Source organism: Periplaneta americana, chromosome 17, assembly GCF_040183065.1.
Source record: "Periplaneta americana isolate PAMFEO1 chromosome 17, P.americana_PAMFEO1_priV1, whole genome shotgun sequence".
Lineage (NCBI taxonomy): Eukaryota > Metazoa > Arthropoda > Insecta > Blattodea > Blattidae > Periplaneta > Periplaneta americana.
Window position 1 is genome coordinate 5,390,491 of NC_091133.1, and position 27,854 is coordinate 5,418,344.

General features: G+C 35.7%; 1 protein-coding gene across 3 annotated transcripts in view; it reads left to right on the forward strand.

Annotated features, from left to right (window-relative positions):
- LOC138692883 (zinc finger protein 83-like) overlaps positions 1-27,854 on the forward strand; it is a 79,547-nt gene that overhangs the window by 46,063 nt on the left and 5,630 nt on the right. For all 3 annotated transcript variants that reach the window (XM_069816189.1, XM_069816190.1, XM_069816191.1), the window contains 2 exons: positions 8,317-8,402; positions 22,212-22,349. In XM_069816189.1, coding sequence (XP_069672290.1) covers positions 8,317-8,402; positions 22,212-22,349 — 224 coding nt within the window. The remainder of the gene's footprint in view (positions 1-8,316; positions 8,403-22,211; positions 22,350-27,854) is intronic.

The following is a 27,854-nucleotide window of genomic DNA, read 5'->3' on the forward strand; positions in this document are numbered from 1 at the left end:
ACACCATTTCTGCTCAAAACGGCTCATATATTTGCTTTCTTGGCCACGGCTTACTTGATCATAGTTGATTCTGAAATTCCGCTTGTGTGGTTGTGGTTCATTTTATAATTGTTCATATAGGTAATATTGTCAGTTTTTGCTTTCGGTGTTATCATCAGTCGAGTCTTATTGCATTATTTTCTTATTGTATTCATTACATCAGAATTTTACAATAAAATTTATGGTACTTTGTAGGGTGGATCTTTACTTTCACCACTCCGGAGAACCAGTCTGAAGCTAGGTCCGTCCCTGGAATCTGTAGAGTAGAAAGACGAAATAAGACCAGTGCGCAAGTGGTATGTGGGAGGGCTAGGACCAATAACCGCTCTGGGGTGAGGCATTGGTTGAACGAAACAATAGTCCCGTCGCTCTAATTTCCGGCAGCCAATCGCGTTGCAGGTCGGCTACATTTAAACGTGTGCGTCTTGCGATTCGCTGATTCATTTCTTAAGGCTCGCCCGCCATTTTAGCTCTTTCGTTGACGTTCGCAGAAAGCACACGAAGACGTTATTTGCCGCTCAATTATTTGCTGAATTACATTGTGTTGTGGAAGAGAAGGCCTGATGGCCTTAACTACACCAGAATAAATAAATAAATAAATAAATTGCGTTTGATTTATTATCATAGGAGCTGCGACATGATAATGTTTAACGGTATGGCAAATAGATTCCTCGTATGGTAGCTCGGGAACGTAAGAACAAAAATGGCGAACGATACTACCTACCTAGACTTTATAGAGCCTTCACTTTCTAAGACGTAAGCAAAGAGGCGGAGTCACGCCGGAAATAACAGCGTCGGGACTATACCAATCGATTGCAGAGAGGAGATCATATTTCTATCTGAACTCTCTACCACGATTATCTTACTCCTTAGCGGCCGAGCTGCGATGCCCACAATACACTCCGGCATAGGTAGACTCCGCCCTCACATGCGCCAAGTCACTCTACAGATTCCTGGGACGGACGGACTAAAGGATTTGACGAAACAAGCTAGTTCCAATGATTTTTTAAAGTGAAAATGGTTGAATTTGTTAGGGTTTTTTGTGTCCTACATGGATTTGAAAACTTAAGGATTTTATACGGACAGCCTATATTTGAAGAAATGGAAATGTATTGAATTATGTCTGAAATGAGAGGTGCGTGGTAATGGAAGTGAGGATATGAAACACACGATACGATGTAATGTGAAGAACGCAAAACTTGTATCAATATAATGGCAATTGAAAATAATGGACCACAACAAATAAGAATGAAATAGAGAGTTTCGAGAATTTCCTTAATGTAGCTTCGGTTCTATGTCCGCCATTACACTAGCAACTGATAAACCAATATTGGCAACATCACTGAACAAAAATCACCAGACTTTGCCCAGTGCTTGAAAATCCTGCACAGATTTGTCTATGGAAGATGTAACAGGCAGGGTAGAATATCCACCGGCCACTGAACGAATATTGCACACTTTTATCACTGCCAATATAGCGCTATAAACCAATTTTCAATACTTTTATTACAGCCACAACACATTTTTTCTTATTGTATTATATTATGCATATATATTTGAGGGGTTCACAACCAGAGTGGACCAAGTCCATCTGGAATAGTTCTCAGATATTGAGTCTTAAAGTTCCTGGCTCACGCTTAGCAACCTCCACTTTCCATAGGAAATGCTGCCCTCTGTGGAGTAACAAATGAGTTATGGACTTTGTTTGTTACGGCAATGAATAAATCTAAGTTTTCTTCATCCGAGATTGTATTAATCCACAAACTGATCACTGGTGGACTTGGTCCACTCTGGTTGTTAGCCCCTCATTTATATGTGTGGAATTATTACTATAGTCGCGTCACTCTTATTTCCGGCTGCCAATGATTTCTCAGGTCGGCAACATTTAAATGTGTGCGTCTTGCCATTCACTGCTGATGACGTTATGCACTTCCTAAGGCTCGATATGTACTGAATATAAACGCCCGACATTTTGGTTCTTTCATTGGCGTTCGCAGAAAGCACTCGAGGACGCTATTTGCCGCACCATTAAACATAATGTCATAACTCCTATGAGACTCAATCAGTTCCGCTGTAACTTTTAGGATTCATAGGTAAATGTCTAAGAAAATCATAGAAAAAAGTTCTAAATCAAAATATTTTTTGGAAAGTGAGAAAAAAAAATATTAACTTCGAAGTGAGCCACCCAAAATAGACATTGACATGATAAGCGACAGTTTTTTTTTTATTTTTCACGTTAGATAGGGAGTCAAAGCGAGAGATGTTTAGGAAGAATGGAAAATACCTTTAAAAGTGGCTGCTACTCAAAATTTCTTACAGGTTTGCGAGTACGGCGAGTTGAAGAAATGCGTTTTTTTTTCCTGGCGAACTTTCGTATGCAGGGTCACAACTTTGTCTGTTAGAACTGCAGATTCTCATAGAAATCATCGCTGTGATTTCAAATTTGTTTTAAAAATATTTTCATTGCTTAAGGTTTTCGAGTTAACCGTGAGTTCTGAAATGTAATTAAAATCTTTCTAGTACATTAATAACATCTACACTGATTAAACAGTAGCAAGACATACTTTGAAACAGAAAAATGAAAAAAATGTCATAATAGTCTTTAAATTTATTATGGGTATTACTGTCACTATTATTATTATTATTATTATTATTATTATTATTATTATTATTATTATTATTATCATCATCAACATCGTATTATTCCCATATCTTTATTGCATATAAATACCCATATTAATAAATATATTTTTACCTTTTGTCTGAGCCCAAGACTCAGTAAAGGGTTAAACGGATACGAAAAAGTTAAAAAAGAAAATCGGAGATAGCAATGTCAGATCTTGATCAGTTTGGAGTGGATTAACTCTTCTCCTAGGGCAGGAAAGTGAAACGAGAGCTTCATTCCAAGAAATAATCATAGTGATGATGATGATAATGGTAACAGTAATAATAATAATTTTCTATGTGCAGACGATGTAATTTGATAAGAATATTAAAAGAGTCAAGTTTAAAATGCACGTTCACTTAAGATACATGAAGATTTTGTGTCAGCATGGTGCGCCATTTTGAACGTCATCTTCACTACGTATATGCAGCGTGTTAAAAAAAGTTTCCAACATTTTAGGAGGTGATAGTATGCATCAAAACAAGAAAAACATGTCTAATAAATATGGGTTCTACAACACATACTTCCTGAGATCTGAACATTTGTTCATAGGAGATACTCAATGTGACGTCCATTTATGGCAATGCATTTTTCTGCCCTACAATACAGCAGACTACCAGATAATCATACCATAGTTGACACCCTGGCATGGAATACTGATATGTCGCAAGGAATACTGAAAGGAAAAGTCTGGTTGTGGATATGAAACAGGGTTCAGCAGAGATGGTGTTGTGAATTTTCTTAATCAGCATGTGTGGGCTGATGAAAGTCCCCATGCAGTTGAAGAAACAAGGCATCAGGACCGATTCTCAATCAACGTATGGGCAGGCGTTCTTGGTGACAGATTAAGGGCCATACGTGCTACCACAGAGATTAACTGGGGCTCGTTATCAGGACTTTCTAGATTGATTTGGGAGGCCCCACAATTTGGCATGCTTGTTCCCCGAAACTAAATCCCCTAGACTTCTGTTTATTAAGAACAACCAGGTCAATTTCAAAGAGTGAGTGATTCCTTTCGCCAAAGGGCAGAGGAATGCACTGCCATGAATGGACATCACATTGAGCACCTCCTATGAACAAGCGTCCAGATCTGAGAAAGTATGTGTTGTAGGACTCATGTTTATTAAATATTTTTTTCTTGTTTTGATGCATACTAGACCTCCTAAAATATTGGATACTTTTTTTAACATCCTGTATATTAATTAATATTAAATATCAATCTTACATTCACTGTTTGAATACGTTAAGTTGAAAGGAAAATTGAACCATGTAGCTGCATCTTATGAATGTGCAAAGTGCTTAAGCAAAGTGTGAAGGGATCAAACTCGGTGCTAGTTTAGACCGTAAGGATTCTTAAGTCGTTTTTAGTAAGACAAAATACTGTTTATTTTTTTTTTTTACCTCAAATATTAAATTCGACTTTAATGACAATTGAATGCTGGGTAATTGTACTCGACCAACCAAGCAACATGTTCACTGAATTTCTGTTTCTATGGAGATAAAGCATTATTTTGCTCTTGACTTTTTTTATTTTCTTCATTGATGTTATAAATATGTCTTCCTCTTCAATGTAACGTTTTTCCTTGAATATATAAAATGAAATGAGCCTGATATGGCTGGTTTTCTCTTGTTGACTGCATATCTTTTGGCCGCAGTTATATTTATATGATGTTTAAAATATAGTCTGGGATCTAGGCTAACTGCCGAGTACATGTATCATTTCTCTTTTCCTTGGAATAATTTCATTCAGAAGTTTTAATTTAAGTGGTTCTTGAGGACATCTTCTTGTTAATAGTATAGAGTGCTTTTATAGGGTTTATTTTAATTTTCCAATTCCTTAGCTCCATCTCTATTTTATTTAAACAATTTTTAATTTTCGTACTTATGTGCATTTTTTATGAGTATTTCTGTTGCAAATATGACTGTCTCATCAGCATTTTGTGAAAAGTGACAGTATAAAAAAAACTGTTTATTTAATGACGCTCGCAACTGTCTAAGTTATATCAGCATCCCTGGTGTGCTAGAATTTTGTCCCACAGTTCTTTTACATGCCAGTAAATCTACTGACACGAACCTGTCGCATTTAAGCACACTTAAATACCATCGACCTAGGCCAGGATCGAACTCGCAACCCCGAGCACAGAAGACTAGCACTATACCGACTATGCAACCCAGGCCGATGACAGTTTTTATGTATTGCAAAATATGAAGTATAAACCTTGAATATAGTAAGTGATAATATAGCTCCTTGAGGAATGTCTACATTAATGAGGTTTCCGAAGGAAATGAATCTCGCATTTTTACTTTGAAAATATTGTCTCTTAGAAAGCTGTGTATTATGTATACATAATTATGTGATATGTACGTCGTTATTAATTTTTTTAGTAACTCTTTGATTGATTAATTTTTTTATTAATCCGTAGGAATAACAAGTATTTATGGCATCGTCAGTATACAGAAAATTGACAATACATAATATAATACATCTAGCGCTAAATATGCTAGGATACAGAATTACAAATGTTTTAATTTATACGCTGAAGATGAGAACATTTTCGGTGACACAAGCTAATATATACAGTATTATACATAGAGATTAATACTAATTTACATGTAAAAGTCAATCTTAATTGTACCAATTTCAGAATACACTAATTCAGATATGCTAACATTTTTCTTCCAAGCTAGAGCCATGCGGCACTGTCCCATGCAGTCTCTCTGTTTTCTCTTCCCAGTCTTGGCTTTAACTCTACCTGACATAAAACCACCAAAGGTAGTATCCAGAGGAGAATGTTAAATACTAGGGGTGCTGTTCATAGATATTTCGCTAGCCCCGGCTATCGACTGGTTACTTGTACAGGATTCATATTATATCATATCGCTAACACTGGTTTATGAATATGAAAAACGTTAGTTTGCTGATCATCCACCAGAAGCCCGCGCTAAGAATGTCTATGAATACGGGCCTATAGCTTAAAATTTAGATAATCATTTGTGCAAAGTGGCAAGTGTTTTTTTTTTTTTTAATTTTTCGCATGTTAAGGTCTTTAATATTTTGTGGGAGTTTGTTATAAAGATTGCTGCCTCTATGTGATAAACTGTTAATACTTCTGGTAAGTCTGTGGTAATTCAAATGTATGTTCCTGGATGTTCTGGTACTGTACTCATGATAAAATGAATTTATTTTAAAAGAGTCTATATTTTGATGAATGTAGCACACTACCTAAACTAGTATATTTATGCAGGGCACAGGTAGAATTTTTAGTTCTCTAAGGATGCTTATACTTTCAGTTCGGATAGGGACTTGCTTTATAATTTTAATTATTCTTTTCTGCAATTGGAGTACCTGTATCGATTTTGGTGAAGACCCCCAAGTAATAATGCCATATGATATTATTGAATGAACATAGCCAAAGTAGACTGATTTTAAAAGTTCCATGGTTTTGCAAGAATTCGGAAAGCTTAATACAGACGGCTTAGCTTCTCAATTAAATGCAGAATGTGTTTTTCCCATGTTAGATTGGAATCTATCCATACCCCTAAGAATTTAGTGCATTCTACTTCCTTGATTATGGCTGTTGGTTAAATGACATGTAGACAGTTTTATTTACATTTAATTTCAACTTATTACTTGCTAGCCACTGTTCTAGTTTTGTTGTCATTCCATTAATTTCTTTCCTAATGTCATTCAGAATTATGTTTGTGTCCTCTTATGTTTGTGTTTTCCTTAGTTCATACATTGTATAATGCTTTTTCAGTGTCGAGGAAAACAGATGCAATATATTTAGAATAACTCATATTTCTATGTATGTATTTACATAAGTGATAGAGTTGATTAGTAGTGCTACATTCTGCTCGAAATACGAGCTGCTTCTTGTTAGGAAATGATTATAATCAGACATGTGTTTCAGAATAATTATCTTCCGAAGTACTTTACTCGTAGTATTAAATACTGTAATTGCTCTTAAGGTTTCAGTGCGTAACGAGCTTTTTCCAGGTTTGGATATTGTAATGATGATACCTTTTTGCATTGGAGAGGGAAATAATCTAAAAAAGAGAGGCATTACATATGCTAAACCACCACTACACAGTGTACGAGTAGGCTACCATCTTTGAGGAAATGAAACAACCGAAGAGCTAATTAGAATAAAACTTTCATTAGTACAGCTGGCGCAGAAGATGTGAAAGCCTGGTTGAAGTAATTGGAACTGAGTGAAACCGACAAAACATTCGCGGTAATCATCTAACTGAAAACATGGACGTCTTACCATATGCCACCAATCTGAGTCCACAAGCTCTGTTGTCCCATCTATTTCCTTGTTACCCCATCATCATCACTGATATCACCGAGGTTTATGATAATGGGGTCTATAACGTCATCAGAAAATAACTCGCTTTTCATATAATAATTTTCAGTTTCAAGAGCTATTCAAATTAGTAGGGCATTTGCTCACTTGCATTGTTTATGGTTATTTGATACGGAGATTGAGTCGTCGCTCCAGGACCTGCTGTGCAGATGGTATAACTCACCGGATACACAACATTTCTTTTCTCAGCTCGATCATTAGAAATTCGTCTCTGGTAGTTTATCCTGTTCTGCCTAATATCGTATTTTTCAACTAATAACTATCTACTTGTCTTCATTTTCTTTCGAGAAATTCCCAGTTTTGTTCTAACACTAGTATTGCCCCCAGTAAAGTCAATTGCGTCTTTCACTTTAATTCTTAATGTAGTGGCTGTTGCAACGTGTTTTTCGAAATGTCAAAATCATACACTATTCTTCGCAATACACTTTAATCAAATGCGTCTAGTTTCAAGACATCTTTTTATTTGTTTTCTTCTTATCCGACATTTCAAAAAATATACCGTTGTCACACTATATTCCTCGTTTGTGTCACAATTTTTTTACATTACTATGGGACAAGCCTGTAGCCATTGCCAATCTTGAGCTTTGTGTAGAGGAATTTTAATCACTTGAGAAGTTTCTTTAGACATAAACACCAATACATTGTTTATAATTTCTTTGGTTTGAAAATTAAAATTCTTTCCTCTTAATTTTGAAATAACTGGAGCCCTTTTCTTAAGAATTGCAATTTGTAAACAGTTAAACTAACTCTAAAAATGTATATATAATTTAAATACACATATACTGTACTTATAAATGCTACTAGAGAGAAATGTTTTGCAAGTGGACTTTACTCCTGACCAGGCGTTTAAATCTCAACAGTTGCAGGGCTACACATTACCCTGTCTGTCTCTTCTCTCCAATTCTCTGTCGTATCTTCTGATCTTGTGTGAGTCGCAGTTACGTCATTGGGACTACAAGGAACGTTTAATTCCGAAGTTTTATATTATAGTTATTTACCTGACGTAGTCTCAATCCATCGTTTTCTAGAAGTTGTAGCTGATGTGTCAGTCATTCAGCCTACATAGCATATGTTGATGAGATGTGTAGTCCGTTAAATCGAGGATGTACTGTACTCACTGGCACTATTTTTGTATAGCAGAGTCCGAAGTTCCAGCAGAATATGTACTGTAATCACTGTGAATAAGGCTCTTGTAGCTCCTTACATTGTGCACTTTAGTCTCAAACACTTAAATGTCTGTTACAGTTGTGATGGATGTGATCAAGATGGAACCTGAAGTCGACCTGTCGGCTGATAACACTGATATAGATGAGAAGAAGCCCTTGTCAGAGGTAAATTGACAGTCACTTGTTTTAATTCTACTCTCGACGTTAATAACAATGTACAATCTCACGCCAAAAAGTTCAATATCTTCTAATTTATAGTTAGCAGAGTTACAATATATACACTGAGGAGTTTCAGATCTAGAGTTGTTTGTTCTATTTGCGAGCATATTCGATGTCAAAAAAATGTCTTCAATACTCCATTGGCAAGTCTACCATGCTATCAAAAAGGAGTGCGTTATATGGCAGCAAAAGTTTTAATACCCTCCCTATCGATATAAAAAATGAAACTCAAAACATAAGATTATTTAGGGCCAAATTAAAGAAGTACCTAATTTCTCACGCCTTCTATTCTCTAGGTGAATTCATGACAATACAAAGTTTGATACTAAAACTTTGTGTTTACTAGTAGACTATATTGTAAATCTCTTCTGTATATATTTCATCTAGACTGTGACTATAAATTAAATCTTTATAATAGTATTAAGTTTTTTGACTTGTTCCATATTCTAGCTGTGAAGCAATGAATGAATAAGCCTACCATGGAATGTTAATAAATACGGTACAATACAATACATGCTGGATGTTTATTCATATGCATAATGTTTTGAAAGCTTATAATGGCCACTTAATTTAAGCTGAGTTTTAAGCAACTTTCAATCAAAATGCGTTCCATAATTCCTGTTAATGTGTTCTGTATTACAGTGAGTATACCAATAAGTAATGGCAACAGCACTTCTAGGAATTAACGTAATAGAGGAGCGATAATTGCATAAAATAAATATCAAAAGTTTTTAAATAACCATATTTTGTGAGTACAGGGACTGTTTCTGATTTGTATTAAGTAATATCGCCCTAAAATGATCAGTAGATATGAACAAAGATGCTTCATAAAATTCAAGTTACAAGTGCAAAAAAAAATGCAACCCTGTGTTTACGGCATTACAAGAAGCTTGTAAGTTATACACAGTGATTTATATAGAACTGACATATTTCTTTCTTTCTTTATTTCAAAACGAATGATGCTAGCCACAGTTTGCTACGCCTCAAATGTATAGTATCTTTGGAAGATTACTAACCTCTATAGCAAATGTTGAAAATGCTTTATTTATTCGGCTGCAAATTCACTTAATGACCAGTTTTCAACGTGATATTAAGCAGGAGTTTTGATTCCCTGTCATGAGATGCGCAGATGTTTATTCTTTATTCCTTATTGTTGGCAGCTGTTTTCGACATTTTGTTTTAGTCACTGAAAATGCAGTACACTTTAAATTAAAAGCTCTACCTTGTGAAGCAATACTGGATTAGGAATTCAATTACAGCTACTCAAAGGGCATACCAGAGAGAATTTGGTGTTCGTAATCCCCCCCAAAGAAACACAATACTGGGACTGGTAAACAAATTGGAAACAACTGGATCTCTAAAAGAATATGACAAATATACAGAATAAAAAATAAACATCTGCGTATCTCATGACAGGGAATCAAAACTCCTGTTTAATTTGACGTTAAAAACTGGTCATTAAGTGAATTTCCAGCCGAATAAATAAAGACTTTTCAACATTTGCAATAGAGGTTAGTAATCTCCCAAAGATACTCTACATTTGAGGCATAACAAATTGTGGCTAGCATCATTCGTTTTGAAATAAAGAAAGAAAGAAATGTGTCAGTTCTATATAAATCACTCTGTACTATACCGAACTATTGCAAGATGGGTGGAAGCGAGGCACTTGCTTGCAATCAAGAGTTTACATCCAGTGAGCTTTAGATCGATCAGTGATAGAGATGTCCAGAAATGATGTCTGCCATCTTGCAAGGATTTTGCAACGTATTGTTCACATGGCAGCGGACTGTATTTGAAGTATGTAATGCCAAAAATAACAAAAGTTAATTTTTTACGAAACAGTAACTATGCTGTCATTACTTTTCGAATGCCCTCTGTATGTATAATCAAACAGTTGAACTTCATTACATGTGAGTGGCTCCAAATGCATGTGGAGGGACACATGACACAAATTCAGATGGTCACTTGCGGAGACTTCCGTCACCTCTTGCTAAAAGAGGGCGCAATTGTAGATTCACTTCTGTACACAAAATAATTTAATTGTAACTTGTAATAATTAATGATCAGAAGAGACAAATCTGTTATCTGTCTTACTTAGCTGATCAGATTCCTGACTTACATGCGCTACTATACTATTTTCACTGTAAGAAAAATCCTAATGTAAACACAAGCACGTTGCTGTCATACCCGTGACTGGCTCCCAGTCGAAACACTCACACGACGCAGGAAAATATAGTGCGTATTTGGAAACTATCATCTTGTATTATTTGAAAATAAAAAATTGAATTCTAGTTGTTAAATACAATGAAACATAACTCCACTCATGTAAAACGCTATGTAAAAGAAAAGCTACTTTTATATTTTATTATGTCCTATGAACGTGGATGAATACCAACAGTAATACCGAGGTAGTCTGCTCTTGTAACAAGCTGGCATCACTTGAGCTGGTAGTTGTTCACGTTAAGCACGTGGTACTGAAGTATGGCTTCTGCATCATCGGTGTGTTTAGTTATTAAACATAAGAGTAGAAACCCTCTCAAAAGCGGAGAAAAACAAATCATCTTAAATGTATATAATAAGTTATGTGAGTTTTAATTAGAGTAATTATAAAGTAAATGTTTCCTAAGCAAATGAATGCATAGTAGTGAGGTTAGACCTACTTGACAAGTAACGGGAAATGTTTAACATGAAACAGAATGTACAACAGTAGGCGGGAACACGTACTGAGAATCTATGGCACCAAACAGCGGCCAATGAAGCCTCACTTCAGTCACGTGCTATTGTTTATATTAGGATTTTTCTTACAGCGAAAAGATTATAATCTAGGCAAAAATGTAGCCACTTATTTCCAAGTGAGCCAGGAGCAGTAATGAAGTATGCTACATTGCTTCACAATGCACAGTGGACCAGATGCTCAGTCTAGCAGGAAAAAAAAACTCAGTTTACCGACCTTCACAAAATCGGCCATTTCTATGTTTATAATTTGGATAAACATCTATATGTCGATATCCTTAAAGGAAATTAAGATTAAGAAAACATTTAAAACTATGGGCCTAAAAAAAAAAACTGAAGTATTAACCTTAATGTATAATAAAATTATCTTTTCTCTTATAGAGCAGCGTGAAGAGACCATAAGTGGGCTTACAGATAAGGATGCATTCACTGCGCATCAGACATGATTTAGCATGCGAAGTGTAGATACGTTGTGAAAGCTCTATTGTATTACTTTGAAATGGATATCTTACCCACAGGCATGCACTTTGGATTCCTACAATTTTTGTCAAATTTAAGGAAGTGCAAAATAGTTAAACCCAGTCATATTGTAACTTTTATTTCAAACAATAATGTAATTTTATTCTCACAACAACAGTAATCACTTTCTATAATTGAATGTAAACACTCCCGTCAACAATGGGATTTCCACTTCACACAGTAACACAGTATTCGTTATTGTACTCCACAGACGACAATGACAATTTACTTGGAATATTGAGAACAACAATGAACTGCTAATCTTAACTAATGTTCACAAAGCACTATTTACAACACAAAACTGTCAGTTCTCAGTTCACAGTTCGTTTGCCTTGGCTAGTTCTTCTAGCTCAGTCACTCAATTTCACAGTATCTTGAACCCCAGACCTTCAGAGACAGTCCACTGAACTTCGAACTCAGGTCCCCCAACTGCGGTCCACTGCACTCGAACTCCGGACTTACGGCGACAGTCCACTGGCCAGGACGCTCACACAGCTGCGGACACACTCAAGTCGAACTCCGGTCTCGAAGCTGGCTTCACTGCTACACAAGACTGAGTGGTTTGCTGTCCAAAAACTAGCAACGACTGCAACTAACTAACTTCGAAGGCTGCTCGCTTTTTATAAGTTAAGCCATACTTTCCAGAAACTACGATTTCGGGATCATTCTAATTACAACAATCAGTTCGCCTGGCTTCCAGCTCCCCCCTTTTCCTCGCACAGCACATGCCCTAGGAAGTAGTTGCGTGCGCAACTTCATTTGCCGCGTCGCCCGATCCTTCCACGCGCGCCCTGCCCTCTGTGGGACGCGTGATCGAGTCTCGACGGGGCTGTCACAGTATATACAGATTTGTTAATTGTATAAACGAAATCGAATGTACCATTTTCAAATAGAGGTTTAACAATGGCAGGCCCCAGCAAGTAGTACACGTTGTAGGGAAACTCGTGATGTTTACAGTGCTTATTTTTATGCTTGTCGATATTTTCTCCTTTGAAGAAAATACTATTTCATTTGAGGGAAGGAACGATGGTTCCTGTCGACAGTGACGAAAATAGATTCATATGACCTAATTTTCCAGGAGAGAAAGTCACTTAAGATATATGTGATCGTGTACAAAACACATTTAGTATACAGGACGTATTAATTTCTATAAAGAAAACTGTTTATTGTTGCAAGGATGAGTCAGGTAAGCAATGGAAGAAGTAATAAAACGTATTGTAACTGGTTGCAGGAAAGTTTGAAGTTGCCTAATAATTTTGGCAAATCCGAAACCAAGGAGAAAAGAAAATCTGCCGAGAAAAGACAATGACAGGAGAATTTAGATTGGAAATGGGACTGTTAGTTGATCGTCCTATACCAAGGAGTAGCTGTAATTCATATTATGACTACACCACGTGCCAATTTAAAAAAAATCCAGAATAATCTTCATCTGTCACAGGCGTAAATAAAAAGTTTAATTGTTAATAAGAAAACTTTATGTCATTCTGCGCGCAATATCGAACGGCTTTCCCATTAATCTTGAGGTCTTTAATACATTTACACGTGATAAAAGAAAGCTTTACGTACCTGTCGCTGTATCTCTGGTACTACACGCCTACCAATGTACATAGAGTTCTCTTTCATGATAGACAGATAATAGAATCAGCCATCTTATCAATACGAATGTTAATTGAAGAGACATAAGAGGCTGGACATAAGTATGTGAAGAGGTTCCGTGAAGAAATAAGACGTGCAAAATATTCTTAACCTGTTTCCTGTAACACCGAACCTTGTAATATCTTGGATTGCTCCCTTTCTCAACAAGAAGGAAGAATCTCTACCTCAAGAAGTGAAATATCTCTTGAATGAACATGAAACAGAAATACTAAACAAATGAAATCCAGAAGAAGAAGAACAACAACAACAACAACAAAAAGAAGAAGAAGAAGAAGAAGAAGAAGAAGAAGAAGAAGAAGAAGAAGTAGAAACATAATTTTAATAATGAGAAGGAGGACTAGAAATTTGAAGAAGACATCCATGCAGTACAATATTTATCTCAATTTAATTTCAGAAGGACATAACTTTCACTTGTAGGTTTCATGCACTTCAGAGTCGAAAATATATTTACTTACTTACTTACTGGCTTTTTAAGGAACCCGCAGGTTCATTACCGCCCTCACATAAGCCCGCCATTGGTCTCTATCCTGAGCAAGTTTAATCCATTCTCTATCATCATATCCCACCTCCCTCAAATCCATTTTAATATTATCTTCCTATCTACGTCTCACCTCCCTAAAGTTCTTTTTCCCTCCGGCCTCCCAACTAACACTCTATATGCATTTCTGGATTCGCCCATACATGCGACATGCCCTGCCCATCTCAAACGTCTGGATTTAATGTTCCTAATTATGTCAGGTGAAGAATACAATGCGTGCAGTTCTGTGTTGTGTAACTTTCTCTGTTCTCCCGTATTTTCATCCCTCTTAGCCCCAAATATTTTCCTAAGCAACTTATTCTCAAACACCCTTAACCTATGTTCCTCTCTCAAAGTGAGAGTCCAAGTTTCACAACCATAAAGAACAACCGGTAATATAACTGTTTTATAAATTCTAACTTTCAGATTTTTTGACAGCAGACTAGATGATGAAAGCTTCTCAACCAATTGATAACAGGGATTTCCCATATTTATTCTGCGTTTAATTTCCTCCCGAGTGTCATTCATTTGTTACTGTTGCTCCAACATATCTGAATTTTTCCACCTCTTCGAAAATAAATCTCCAATTTTTATATTTATATTTCGTACAATATTCCAGTCACGAGACATAATAATATACTTTGTCTTTTCGGGGTTCACTTCCAAACCTATAGCCTTACTTACTTCAAGTAAAATTCCCATGTTTTCCCTAATCGTTTGTGGATTTTCTCCTAACATATTCACGTCATCCGCACAGACAAGCAGCTGATGTAATTCGTTCAATTCCAAACCCTCTCTGTTATGTCCATAATTTTTTCACGCTAGATTTGCAATCTGTCCCATTGTGCAGTGTATGTATAAGTGATGTGTTTTTATTGATGAGCAACTTAGCCCTTTATCTCCTGTCTTAGTTGCCTCAGGATTGATGCCTTACTGGTGTTACGTGAGGAAAGGCAGTCTTTGGACTGCTGGCGTAACATACTATTATTGTGTTGCAAATATTTGTAGTGCAGAAGACATTATCTGTTACTTCCTAGTAGTGGCCGTTTTGAGAGCGAAATAGCATAGAGTGTTAAATTTGCGATACATCACAATATTATTGAATGCTTTATAAAAGCCAAAACTATTGCTTATTGTACCGTGCGGTGCATCACGTTTGATTTGAAGAGCGCGGGTAGGAGCAAGCCTGTAGAGTGCGAGGTAACACGTGGCATTTTAGATTCGTAACCTCGCGTATTGCACTCCTATAACTTTCATTAATTAATGGCATGTACACAATCAGCATTTTGTTTCACTGACCTGTGAAAAGAAAACGTGTGTGCTTTGTACTTCTTTTAAATGCGCTGAAGTGTGTATGCTGTGCATTAAATTAGTTGTTTAGGTCAGGGGTGCCCAACTGGTGTGTCGCGAAATTTTGGAATTGAAAAATACATTTTATGCCATTCAGAAAGTCTCTTTACATCGCATTTTTTATTTACAACGAAGTCTTTGATACGGTACATTTTATTTTGAGACAGATTTTACCAATGAAACGTGAACACCTGCAACAATGTTTAGAACCGGTAATTCGTTTACTGTTCAATTTAGTAATAAATAGTCCCAAGCAGAGTGCTGCATTGGAGTTAAATCGCTTGCTTGAACTCGGTCGAGTATCGCACCCTCGACTGAGATATGATCAGTCGTGATGCACTCGTAATAAATAGAAGCACAGTACAAGGTCATCTCACCGACATGTCTTATCTTGTATGGAAGGCGACAGATAAGATACACATATGTTTTGCTCACACGATAAAAAAATAAGGCTTTATTTTCTGCGTTTAAGACAAACGTTTAATGGAACAGTCAATGGAACGTACCTAAACAGTAACATGAAGTTATAAATAAAATAGTATGAAAAACTTACATATACAGTTATTATTGCTAGTTAATAATTATTCAATATTTGATTTACCACATATATAATAAGTTAGGTCCATACATAGAGTTCTGCCTATATACTGCGACAATGTAGAAACGTTTTACAAAATATTACTGATATGGCAGTAGATTAATAACAATATTAGTACAGAGATAACGTTACAGAAAATATAATAAAACGAATAATCTTGCTGCACAACTGTTACAGACGCAAAGATTGATACACTAATTATTAGAGATTATTATTATTATTATTATTATTATTATTATTATTATTATTATTATTATTACTAGAAAACTTGATACAGTTCTTGCATTATCGTGATTATGTTCTCCGTTTATAATAATTACATTTACTACCAATAACATCTATCAGATGTGGCAAAAACAAAATCACTGATGTGAAAAAAAAAAAACATTTACCTATATTATATTACATTTTAAAGCAAGTTTTGTAGTTGTACTATGGAGAGGATAGTTAAACACTGCAAAATTTTGAAATGATAAACATCTATGATGTTACTATACAGTTCATCACAAGAACGAATGTCTAACGCCCGGCTTATACTGTTCGAAGATTTATCGCTTGCGACAATTTTACCCATCATGCATGTGCACTACCTATCGGATTATGCTATGAACTACTTGGCTCTCGAGCGAAAACATCTGATGCAGATCTCTGGTCCCTAGAGTTTAAAATCATTGATGACGGTAATGTTGATGCACATTTAATCATTTTCTCTCATAAGACATGGTTTCATTTACGTGGTTATGTATGTTTATAGAACAATAGATTCTGGTAAACAGAAAATCCGCGATTAATCCGCGAAGTTCCCCTGGATGATGAAAAGATTGGTGTGTGGTGTGCTGTAACAGCAAATCGAGTAATAGGACCGATATTTTTTTAAGATACTGTAAATTCAGAGAGGTGTCGTACGCAAATATCCGCACAGTTTTTTTTTAACAATTACCTGATAATGAGAGACAACATGCATATTTTCAACAAGATTCTGCCACAGCTATAAGGTAGGTTTTTGATGATAGAACGGGGTTATGGCCCGCACGTTCCCCATATCTTACCGCGTGCGATTATTATTTGTGGGGAACCCTAAAAAATAGTCTAGAAATAACCCACACATCATCAATGAACTGGAAGACAATGTAAGAATAGAAATTAGAAGGATAGCGACAGAACAACTTTTGTGTGTCAATTCAAATTTCATCAAAGGATGTCGGGAATGTCTGAATGCTAATGGACATACCTTTCAGCAACTACTGTAACACAGGTTAATGGAATAAAAAGATGATTGTGTGCATGCCATTAATTAATGAAAGTTATATGAGTGCAATATGCCAGAGATTACGGATATAAAATGCCGCGTGTTACCTCATGCTCTACAGGCTTGCTCCCGTTCGCGTTCTTCATATCAAGCGTGGCACAACTGCACTGTATGTTGAAGAACCATAAAAATGGATATTTTCATTGTTTGGTTCTTTTTGGTGTATTTTATAATAATAAGAAGAAATGCGCACAAGTGTGCAAGAGTTGATTTGTTATTCTTTGCTGTATTCGCTAATTGACTTGATTCTGTTCTTACATTTTATTATGTGATATCTTTCGCAGAGCTGATCACAGAGTTCGCACACGCATTCCAGACTAGGAGAGTGGTAGTGTTGGGTCTTGCAGAGTTTATGGTGGTAGCCGTGGGTCACCAGACTTGTTATTGTATGTCGTAGTTCTTGGTTGGGTCCTGTCCAAGTTCTGTCGGTCATCGCATTCGTGCTATAGAAGTCAAGCCAAATCTCGTCTGTTTTCTGTCTCCTTTCTTCTAGCAGTCTGGTCGAATTCTCGGTAGATGGCAGTTTGTTTAAGAAATTTTCCCTCGCCAACTCGTAGGCTATTCTCAATGGCACGTGTTTTGAGATCCCGAGAGCTGCTTTTAAGAACCGCGCTTTGACATTTTCCATAGTTCTGAGATCTCTTAGGCTTAGGTTGGTCCATATGATGTCAATGCCGTAGGTTATTATCGGGACAATTTTTGCCTCGAAGAGCCTAATAGCAGTGTCCAGGCTGAGCTGCCTTACATTCTTAATATAAAATATTGCCTTGATTGCTGATGTTGCCCTTTCTTTGACATGGATCCGGAAGGACTTTTGGTGTATTTTGTAATTCCACTTTTGTATTATTCTGAGTAATAATTAAGAAAATACCATACTCTAATAAAAACATTTGCACACATTGTTTAGAATATAAATCAGATTTTTACACATCACAATATGTATATTATTTTCAGAAGGAACACCTGATCTATCATCATTTATTGCCTTTGTTCCTAGAGGACTTGGTCTCCTTTTGCCTTCAAGTTTCTTATGTAATTTTTCGCCTGTGTTGAAAAGGTAGTTAATGACTGCCATGCAGAGCCACGTTGATGGCCGTTATAAATAGGATTGCCAGATTTTGAAATGGGAAATAAGCAACGTCTTTCATCCACATTCGATTTCTTAGAAAAACATTGAGAGTATAAGTATGAAAATTCATTCATTCATAGTTTATGCCCAAATGCATTCTCCATTCTTTCCTGTTTTCTGCCTTCCTCTTAGTCTCCGCATATGATCCATACATCTTTCTGTTGTGTATCATCTGATATCTTCTTCTGTCCCGAACTTTCCTTCCTTTCACCATTCCTTCCAGTGCATCCTTCATTAGGCAGTTTCTTATCAATCTGTGACCCAACCAATGTATTGCATACAAATAATCTTATTATGTTTTATGCATTGTATATTGTAATTATTTATTACGTCATGTAATTGAGTGGCTGCCTAGAATAACGTTGTAAGTCCATTTTTGACCAAACTGAGTTTTCGGCTGAAAAATGTTGTATCGCACATCTTGCATCATGTGGTGCCATCATCTTGCTGATATTCACACTACTTCGAGAGCTGTAGTATTTTGATTGTGTTGCTGAGTTGAATAACGTTGTAACGCAAATAAAATGACGGACAATCATGCTTGTAGCATGTCACGTGGGTAGAGGTTATTGCCAATGCAAGGCCAAGCACACCATTTGAGGTTGTTCATATGCAACAAGAATACTTTAGGGATATAGGGCTTGCAGAGCAAACAACAAAGAAGGAACCAGACCTCAAAGTAACAACAGTTGCCTCGTTTCAGTTCAGTTCTGACGATCCTATGTCTCTGAAAATGTTTAAATTCCATGATATATTGTTACCATGGACAGTGTATTCTCTATAAAAAAAAGCAAGCATGCAAAAAATTAGACGGTAAATCATATTTCACATGATAACTTACCTCGTCTTTATCATGGCCCCATTCCAATCACAAAAGAAAAAAAAATGATCTGATTGCAATATCAAGTTTTCTTCCTCTTGGTCATGGTTACTCTGAATTCTACCATGGCCTAATAACAGAATAAAGAACAGAAGGATTCTTGTGTGTGTAATATTGATATTGTATACCTAAACATATCAAAGTTGTGTAATTTGTTTCAAGTTCTTATGATATGAATTTATCATTATTATTATCATTATTATTATCATTATTATTATTATTATTATTATTATTATTATTATTATTATTATTATTATTATTATTTAATGTACTCAGATGTAACAACCGTAAAGAATTTACCAGAAAATATGAACAGCATTAAAGTTTCTTTGCATTACAACGTTGTTCTTCTAGACTGACATACAACGTTTTTCTACTGTAAATGTTCGAAAAGTTGTGTTATTTGGAAGATGGAGGCAATGCATATATATAAATGACGTGAATATTTACTGAAATATTAATACAGACGTCACACTGTCATATTTTCTAATATTTAACAATGTTAGTATGGAATAAACATATTTTTAATTTCCTGACAAACTGTAAAAACTGACAACGTTATTCTAGGCAGCCATTCAATTATATCGTGAACTTACTCTTCTTTTTAATATTCCTATATTTTATCTGTGTTTTCCACTTGAATATGCCGTATTTAACTATTTATTTGACAGAAAGTTCATTTTTGTAACATTTACAGTATTCTATTCTTTTTATTCTTCCATTTTGTAGCCATTACTGAAAATAATCTCCGTAAATGAAGAAAAGCTTAGCAAGATCTTTATTACAAATTCAATATTTTTCGGTTTGTGTGCAGCTGTTTAATCTATAAAATACACAAATTTTTCTGGTACTGTTATACGTACTACTATGCCACCACCGACCACAGTGCACGTGGCTAACGAGAAACAAAGGCTACTGCGCGACGTCACATTCTTAGCTATATAACATGACCAACATTGAACAAGTTTATAATAAATTCACGTTTAACATGAGTTTAATATACCGTAGCAAGTCCTTTGTTCTTTTTACAACTTTGAACATGCATCGTTAGCCACGCACACTGCAAATGTAACATATTTTATTCTCACTGTAATCTAAATACTGCTATTTGTACTTACTCTTCAAACATCCTTACATGCACTATCTGACTTGCGATTACTACTCAACATTACCAAGATAGAAGCTAAAATCTCTTTAAGGCCTATTCATATTCTGTCTCCTTTAGTCCTTCTAAATGAGCAAGTTACAATGGCTCCCTAGTCAAAAAGCTGTAAAATATCTGGAAATATTATTAAATATTAAACTTATTAGCAGGGCATTCCATATAACTCGTATTGGTATGCTAGCCTCTTCTAATTAATAGACGTTCACAAATTGGATTGAATTGTTCAATGTTACTCTACACCTCGCTTGTACGACCTCTTTTAACTTATGCAGCGCTAGTATGCGAGACAGCAAATAAGACTCACAAGCATCGCCTACAAGTTCTTCGGATCAAGTTCCTACAAACGGCAACAAATGCCCCGTGGTTAGTAAGAAATAAGCAGCTACATCAAGAATTTGGTATTAGTCCACTAGAACAGTACATCCATTCAATGGTCCACACCTGTGGAGTAACAGTCACCGCGACTGGCCGCGAAACCAGCTGGCCCAGGTTTGAATCCTGGTCGAGGCAAGTTACCTGGTTGAGGTTTTTTCTGGGGTTGTCCCTCAACCCAATACGAGCAAATGCTGGGTAACTTTCGGTGCTGGACCCCGGACTCATTTCACCGGCATTATCACCTTCATATCATTCAGACGCTAAATAACCTAGATGTTGATACATAAATAAAATCCATTCAATGCCAAATCTTCCTTCAACAAACTTCCTGGCTTTCCTGGAGCTGTGACATATTATAACATAGGAGGAAGATCTTGTCAGCCATCTAGACTTAAAAGGAAACTACTTCAGGACATCTTTCTTAGCAAAGCAATACAGATGATTCGTCATAAAGTTTAAACACAATAACACTGGAACTCAGGATCTTATTTTTATCATTTATATATTTCTCACATTTCTTCTTCTTCTTCTTCTTCTTCACTTCAAGGATTAGGTTCATGTTGAACCTGTTCCGGCGCCCATTTCGCTCTTGGTCTTCCTACATCTCGTCTTCCTTTTGGTTTATATCCCATTGCTAAAGCTGCAGTCTGTAGTTCGGCATCCTTTGTAGATGTTCACACCACCTTCTGTTATTTCTCTTTAATTTCTCCAGCAATGGTTCCACCTCTAATTTCTTCCGTATATCTATGTTCTTCTTTTTATCTTGTATTGTACATCCTAGTGTACTTCTCATAAATTTCATTTCTGCTACCTGGACTTTTGATTTATCTTTTTCTGTCATTATTCTGGCTTCACTTCCATAAGTTAGCATAGGTACTGCGATTGTATTGAAAAATTTTATCCGTGTATCTTTTCTTGTTTTGTTTTTTAAAGATCTATGGATTGTTCCACAGACATTTCAAAAGTTATTAAGTTTTTTATCCAGGTCTATATCTCTTTCATATGAAATGTAGCATCCTAGGTACTTAAAATATTTAACCTGTTCTATAATTATTTCATCGATTACTATTTTTGTCCTTATTGGGTATTTTCCTTTAAATGCCATTGTATTAGTTTTTTGAGCTGCAATTTTAAAATTATATTCTTTTGTTATTTTATTTAAAACATAAATTGATTTCACAGAAATTATTTATTAATTAATTTAAAAATAAATTTAATTAGAGGAGCTTTTAAAGCCAACCTCATCATGCTATTGTGTATGGGATATGCCATAATTTAACAGTGTTTTGTGGAGCAAGGTTGCTGTCGACCAATAAATCAATTTATATATATATATATATATATATATATAACATAGGTATTGTGCATGGAATTTGAAATGTGAACATTTGGCATATGGTTCAAGACTCAGACCATACACGGAATTGTTCCGGGTAAAATTGCACATTTGGCAGTCCTAATTATAAATGAAGTGACCTTTTAAAAAGCTGATATAATTTTTTACGATGTCTTAATGTTCTGTAGGAAGGGAATTTATCGCAGTTGGAAGTGACGAGCGTGAAGACAGAATGGGTGGACCACAACTATGAACTCAAATCAGAAATAAAAGTTGAAGACACTCCAGAGACTGTTAGTTTTCCTATGGTGAAATCTGAAGTTGGAGTAAGTGGTCCATTATTAATATATAGATATATATTGACAGTGCATTTTTAACTATGTCAGAGCCACTAACAATCTTTCTTTTTACCAGTATTTTCTAAACTTGGACGATTTTTATTTTTAGATTTTAAATAAAATAATAGTTGAATCAGTCATTTTAGAAAGGACTCTAGTCCAAAATCACAACACCAATCAAATCTCCATAAAAATGGCCTTATTTGAGGAATGGAACTTTTTCAAATGTACTTTCAAAAGTGTTTAATTTCAGTACAACTTAATGAATCCGTGAAATAATCTCATTTCTAATTTGTGTTCAAGTATGATGAATACAATAGCGTCCTATCAAAAATGGACTAGAGCCCTTTCTAAAATGACTGATTCAATTTACAAATATATAATTCTGATGCATAACAGAGAATTATCTGAAATCCATGGAGAAAGTTGCTTTGTCTAGGGCAGTGGTTCCCAACCGGAGTGCCCCGGGACCCTAGGGTGTCACGTGATATTGAAATAAAAAAAATTATGGTCTACTTAAGCTTAAAGTCTTGTAAGGTCTTGAAATAAAATAAGTCACGTTCTACTCTTTCAGGAGTGAGCTAAAGTTTTATCTGTTTGTACAGTATTATATTTTATGTTACAATTATTAGCAAAAAAAAAAAAAATAAAATAAAAATAAAATAAATTACTCTCATGCACGACAGATGGTGACACTGATCGATTCACTTCGATGATTCAATTATACTTGTATCCGACTCAGCCAATTCCTGCGAACATTCCCAACTCAGTATACTACTCGCTTCTTCACGAACATTCCCGAGACTTGGACAGAACAATGTATTATAAAAGTGTACAAGTTCTGCCACTGCTTTCAGTTGTTTTCTTCGCGTTGATTCACAGTGTTTTGCTCTGGATAAGTTCATTGTTAAACGTAAATGCTAAGACAGTGAAAGTGAACAGTCGACTCCTATGGCTACAGTTTCTCCCAGACCGTCAAATTCAACACATAAAGAAGGCAAACGAAAAGATCAAACCTGGACAGTTACTTAGTATATGGATTTCTTAGTAGAATAAGAATGAGGAAAACCCTATCTCTGTGTGTTTAGTTTGTGGCGAAATACAAAGTCTTAGCAACGAGACCATGGTACCTAGCAAATTGAAGCGGAATCTTACAACAAAGCATCCTAGTGTGTCACAGAAAAGTGTGATGTATTTTTCACGTGTACTGGAAGGGGAGAAGAAAACATCTGTGTGAATGGTGAAGAGAATGACCATAGCTGATACTGCTCTTGAAGCCTCGTTTAAAGTAATACAACTGATAGCTAAAAAAAAAGAAACCTCATACTCTTGGAGAGGAAATCATAGGCCCTGCATTATAAAAGTTATAGTTCCAAAAATTCTTGGCGAAGGAGCAGGTGATCAATTCCGAAAGTTCCTCTCTCCAACAATACAATCAGCCGCAGGATTTCTGAAATGTCACGCAATATCAAAGAACAAGTCGTGGAGAAAATAAAAACTGATAGAATATTTGCTTTGCAAGTAGATGAGAGTATCGATATTGGTGACAAACCAACTCCGTGGTTTTATCAGATATATTGATGATAAAGATATTAGTTAGCAGTTTCTGTTCTGTAGACCGCTGGAGACTACAACCACAGGTCATGATATTTTCGTTTCTATTAATTTCTATCTCAATGACTATGATCTTTCATGAAAAGACTGTTGTGGTATATGTACGGTTGGTACACCATTTATGTCTGAGAAATTTAAAGGTTTTACTGCCAGAGCTCTCAATGAAAATCCATCCATATTATAAATCATTGTTGTTTTTGCATAAAGAGCCATTAGTCATGAAAGCATGTAATGAAGATTTTGCTGCAGTGTTTAACCAAGTTGTGAAGTCTCGACCTTTAAAGTCTAGTATTTTTGAACAGTTATGTAGCGCAACAGATGCAACTCATATCTCTTTGTTACCACACAGAAGTAAGATGGTTATCGTGGCATCGTGTATTGAACCTGTTTCTCGAACTCAAAGAACAGGTGAAAACTTTTTTTAAGGATGAAAATCGAGACACATTTCATGAGCTGTTAGTAAGTGATTTTTGGTGTTTGGAACTGTCGTATCTGGAAGATATTTTTCATAAGCTGAATGAAGTGAATGTTTCAATGCAGGATCGACAGGAAACAATACTTTCCTCAACCAATAAAATGAAAGGTTTTAAAAGAAAACTTAGTTTTTGGAGGTCTGCAGTTCAGAAAGGAGATCTGTCGAACTTTCCATCTCTTCTTAATCTGACAGGAGATAAAGATCTGTTTAAGCTGAAAGACTGCATTTGTATTAACTTATCAAGATTGCAAGATGCAATAGATACGTACTTTTATCTATTTCCACTGTGAACTGGGTTGTCTCACCATTTGATTTCGTGGATAGTGCGGAGGAAATAGATTTCACTGCTTAGGAACGAGATGAATTTATTGATCTTGGCGCTGATTCCACATTCAAAGGTACAGTAAGTTCACCAAGAGTGAGGCGTCAGTGGCTGCTTTCTGGCTTCGACTGAGAGAGGAGTATCCTAACCTAATGAAGAAAGCAATTAACACACTTTTGCCCTTTTCAACATCCTATCTATGCGAGCAAACCTTCTCTGCTATGGTGACAATAAAGTGCAAAGCAAGAAATGGACCGAATAAGCTTGAGGATGATTTGCGTCTTTCATTGTCAACTGTAAGGTCCGTTATCACGTATCTGTGCTCTAAGCATCAATCACAAGTTTCACATTAATGATTAATCGAACAAAACTCTATTCATGTATTTTTCTCAGTGATTGTAGTAACGTTTACTGTAGGCCTATTATGTTATGATGTTATTTGTATTTATTTTATGCTAGCTAGCTACCTAGCTAGTAGGCAAAGTGAGTACAAATTAAAATTATGTAACTATTATATCATTTTTCAATAAATGGACATATTAAACTTCATTTTTTTTTTTTTAATTCAAGGAAGGGTGCCTCCAGTTTTTAATGTTATACCCAAGGGTGCCGCTAACTTTGAAAGGTTGGGAAACACTGGTCTAGGAACAGGATTCCATTTTAACTTCACAAAATTTTTTGTTTTGTTGTTAGTTATCTAGCAATACTAGCAATACATTAAATTATAGGTTCAAACTGACGTAAGGGTTTTTTAAAAAATCACAAAAGACTTGGAAGCCTCTAAGTAAAATAAGTAACTGTATAGAAAAAAAATAATAATAATAGTATTAATAATATTAATAATAATAATAATAATACCAATAATAACAACACAGGATTGTTTATAAAACAATTGGTTCTATTCTCTAAAGAAATCTGTGAAAATACGTGACACTGTCGATAGCTCATATGGCGTCCTCTCCTTGATTCATAGTTCATGTTCCATATTTCCTGGACTTAGAGTTAAACCAACATATATACTGTTTACTACGGATTTCAATCTGCCACAAAGCCGGTTTCTTAGGCCCGATTGTATAAACCATTTAATCTTAGATCAGAGGTTAAATTGATCCTTGTTCTAGCTGAACTTGGAATTTTGTGTTGTATAAAGTCTAATCTGAGATTAATTTGTCTCAAACTAAAGTCAACTTTGACTGAAGAAATTTCACCGATTAAGTTAGATGATCCAAGTTCAGTTATTTCTTTTCTGTTTGAAATATACGAGTGACAGATTGTGCAAATAAAATATCCATTATTATTAATATTAATAGACATGTTAGGTACATTTATATATATTTATTTCAATTTCTTGCCTTAATACACAAACATTCTTATATTTTATAAGGCTCTATCGTGTTCAGCAGTATCAAATAACATAACCTAGAATTATATTATGTTTATAACAGCCATTAATTATTAATGGATATGATAGGTACATTCATAAATGTTCAACTAACTGTATTACTAAACGAAAATTGTCGTTTTATAAAGCTTTATTATGTTTAGCAGTATCACACACCATAACATGATAACAACTTGGAGAACAGTCAACCTTCTTCTTATTGTCCGCCATTATTTACATTGCACAAAAAAAGCAGTGTCTCCAACAGAGTGTAATACGGAAAGTCGCCAAAAAGTAGTTGTAAAGTCGCTAGATTTCTCATTATCAACAAAGAAAGATTAAATTTTGTCACTATGGGGTGCTAAAAAGGTCACTAAATCCCTATTTAAGCAATATAAAAGTTAAAATAAATAGTTGTTGAAAAAGAGTTAAAGTCGTTAGATTGGCGACACTGAACAAACCTGTATAACATGGTCCGCGCATCACGTATTTTACCTGTTTATGCGATGTTGCCAAATCCTTTTCACGTGAACTTAGATTGCATTTGAACCAAGGTAATTTGATCGCAGAAAAATTTTATACAATAGAAGAAGTGTCTGAAGTCGGTTCACTTTTCGATCTTCGATCAAAGTTGATCTTTAGTCAGGGAGTTTTATACAATCGGGCCTTAATATTTTACAAGCCTCCTTAATTACAATAAATTACAGGTTCCATACGTATATCGATTTATGAATCATCTCAATCCACTGGAACAGACTGTGTCACATATTATTTTATAATAAAATTGAATAAGTCCAATTTGCATGTGTGGAAGCAAAACATTTATTTTTTGCTATCTTATATGAAAGGAACAAGTTGTATTTTAGAGAATCTGGATTTTGAGGAAATGAAATTTGAAGCAGTGATATATACGAGGTTCACCCTGGAAGTAAGTTCTAATGGCCGATAAAGAAAACAAAAACATTAATAAGGAAGAAATATTTATTGCACTATTTACAGAGACTCACTGGCTACTTCTCTACATAGTCACCACCCACCAAAAGCGCTTCATGAGATGGAAGAGATGAAAGTCACTTGGCCTGAGGTCGAGGCTGTGGGGTGGTTGGTCGAAGATCTCCCATCCAAACTGAAGCAACAGATTCCGTGTGGCGTTGTCCTTATGGGGTCGTGCATTCTTGTGCAGGAGCGCAATGCCTCTTGTCAGCATTCCACGTCTCTTGTTATGGATCACCCTCCTCAGATTTCGCAATGTCTGACAAGACCGCTTAGCATTAACGGTCTCAGAAGACAGTGGACATGATTTTTTGACAGAGATTGTCTGCTTGAATTTGGTCCTCACAAGCCGCCAATGCATGGATTATTGTTTTGTTTCTGGTATGGCATACGACACCCATGTTTCATCCCAAGTGACAACATTGTCGAGAAACTCGTCACCTTTCTCTGCATACTGCTGGAGAAATGTCAATGCTGCGGCCGGACATTTCGTTTTGTGTTCATCTGTCAGCTGCTTTGGCACCCATCTTGCACACACTTTCCAAAAACCAAGCCACCGGGAGACGATTTCGTGTAGCAGGAGGGAGACATCTGGGGAAATTGACCAGAGAGTTCCGAAATTGTCAAGCGCCAGTTCTGCAAAACTGCTTACCGCACACTTTCCATCAGTTCTGGCGTCACCAGGGATGGTCGGCCACTATGGTCTTC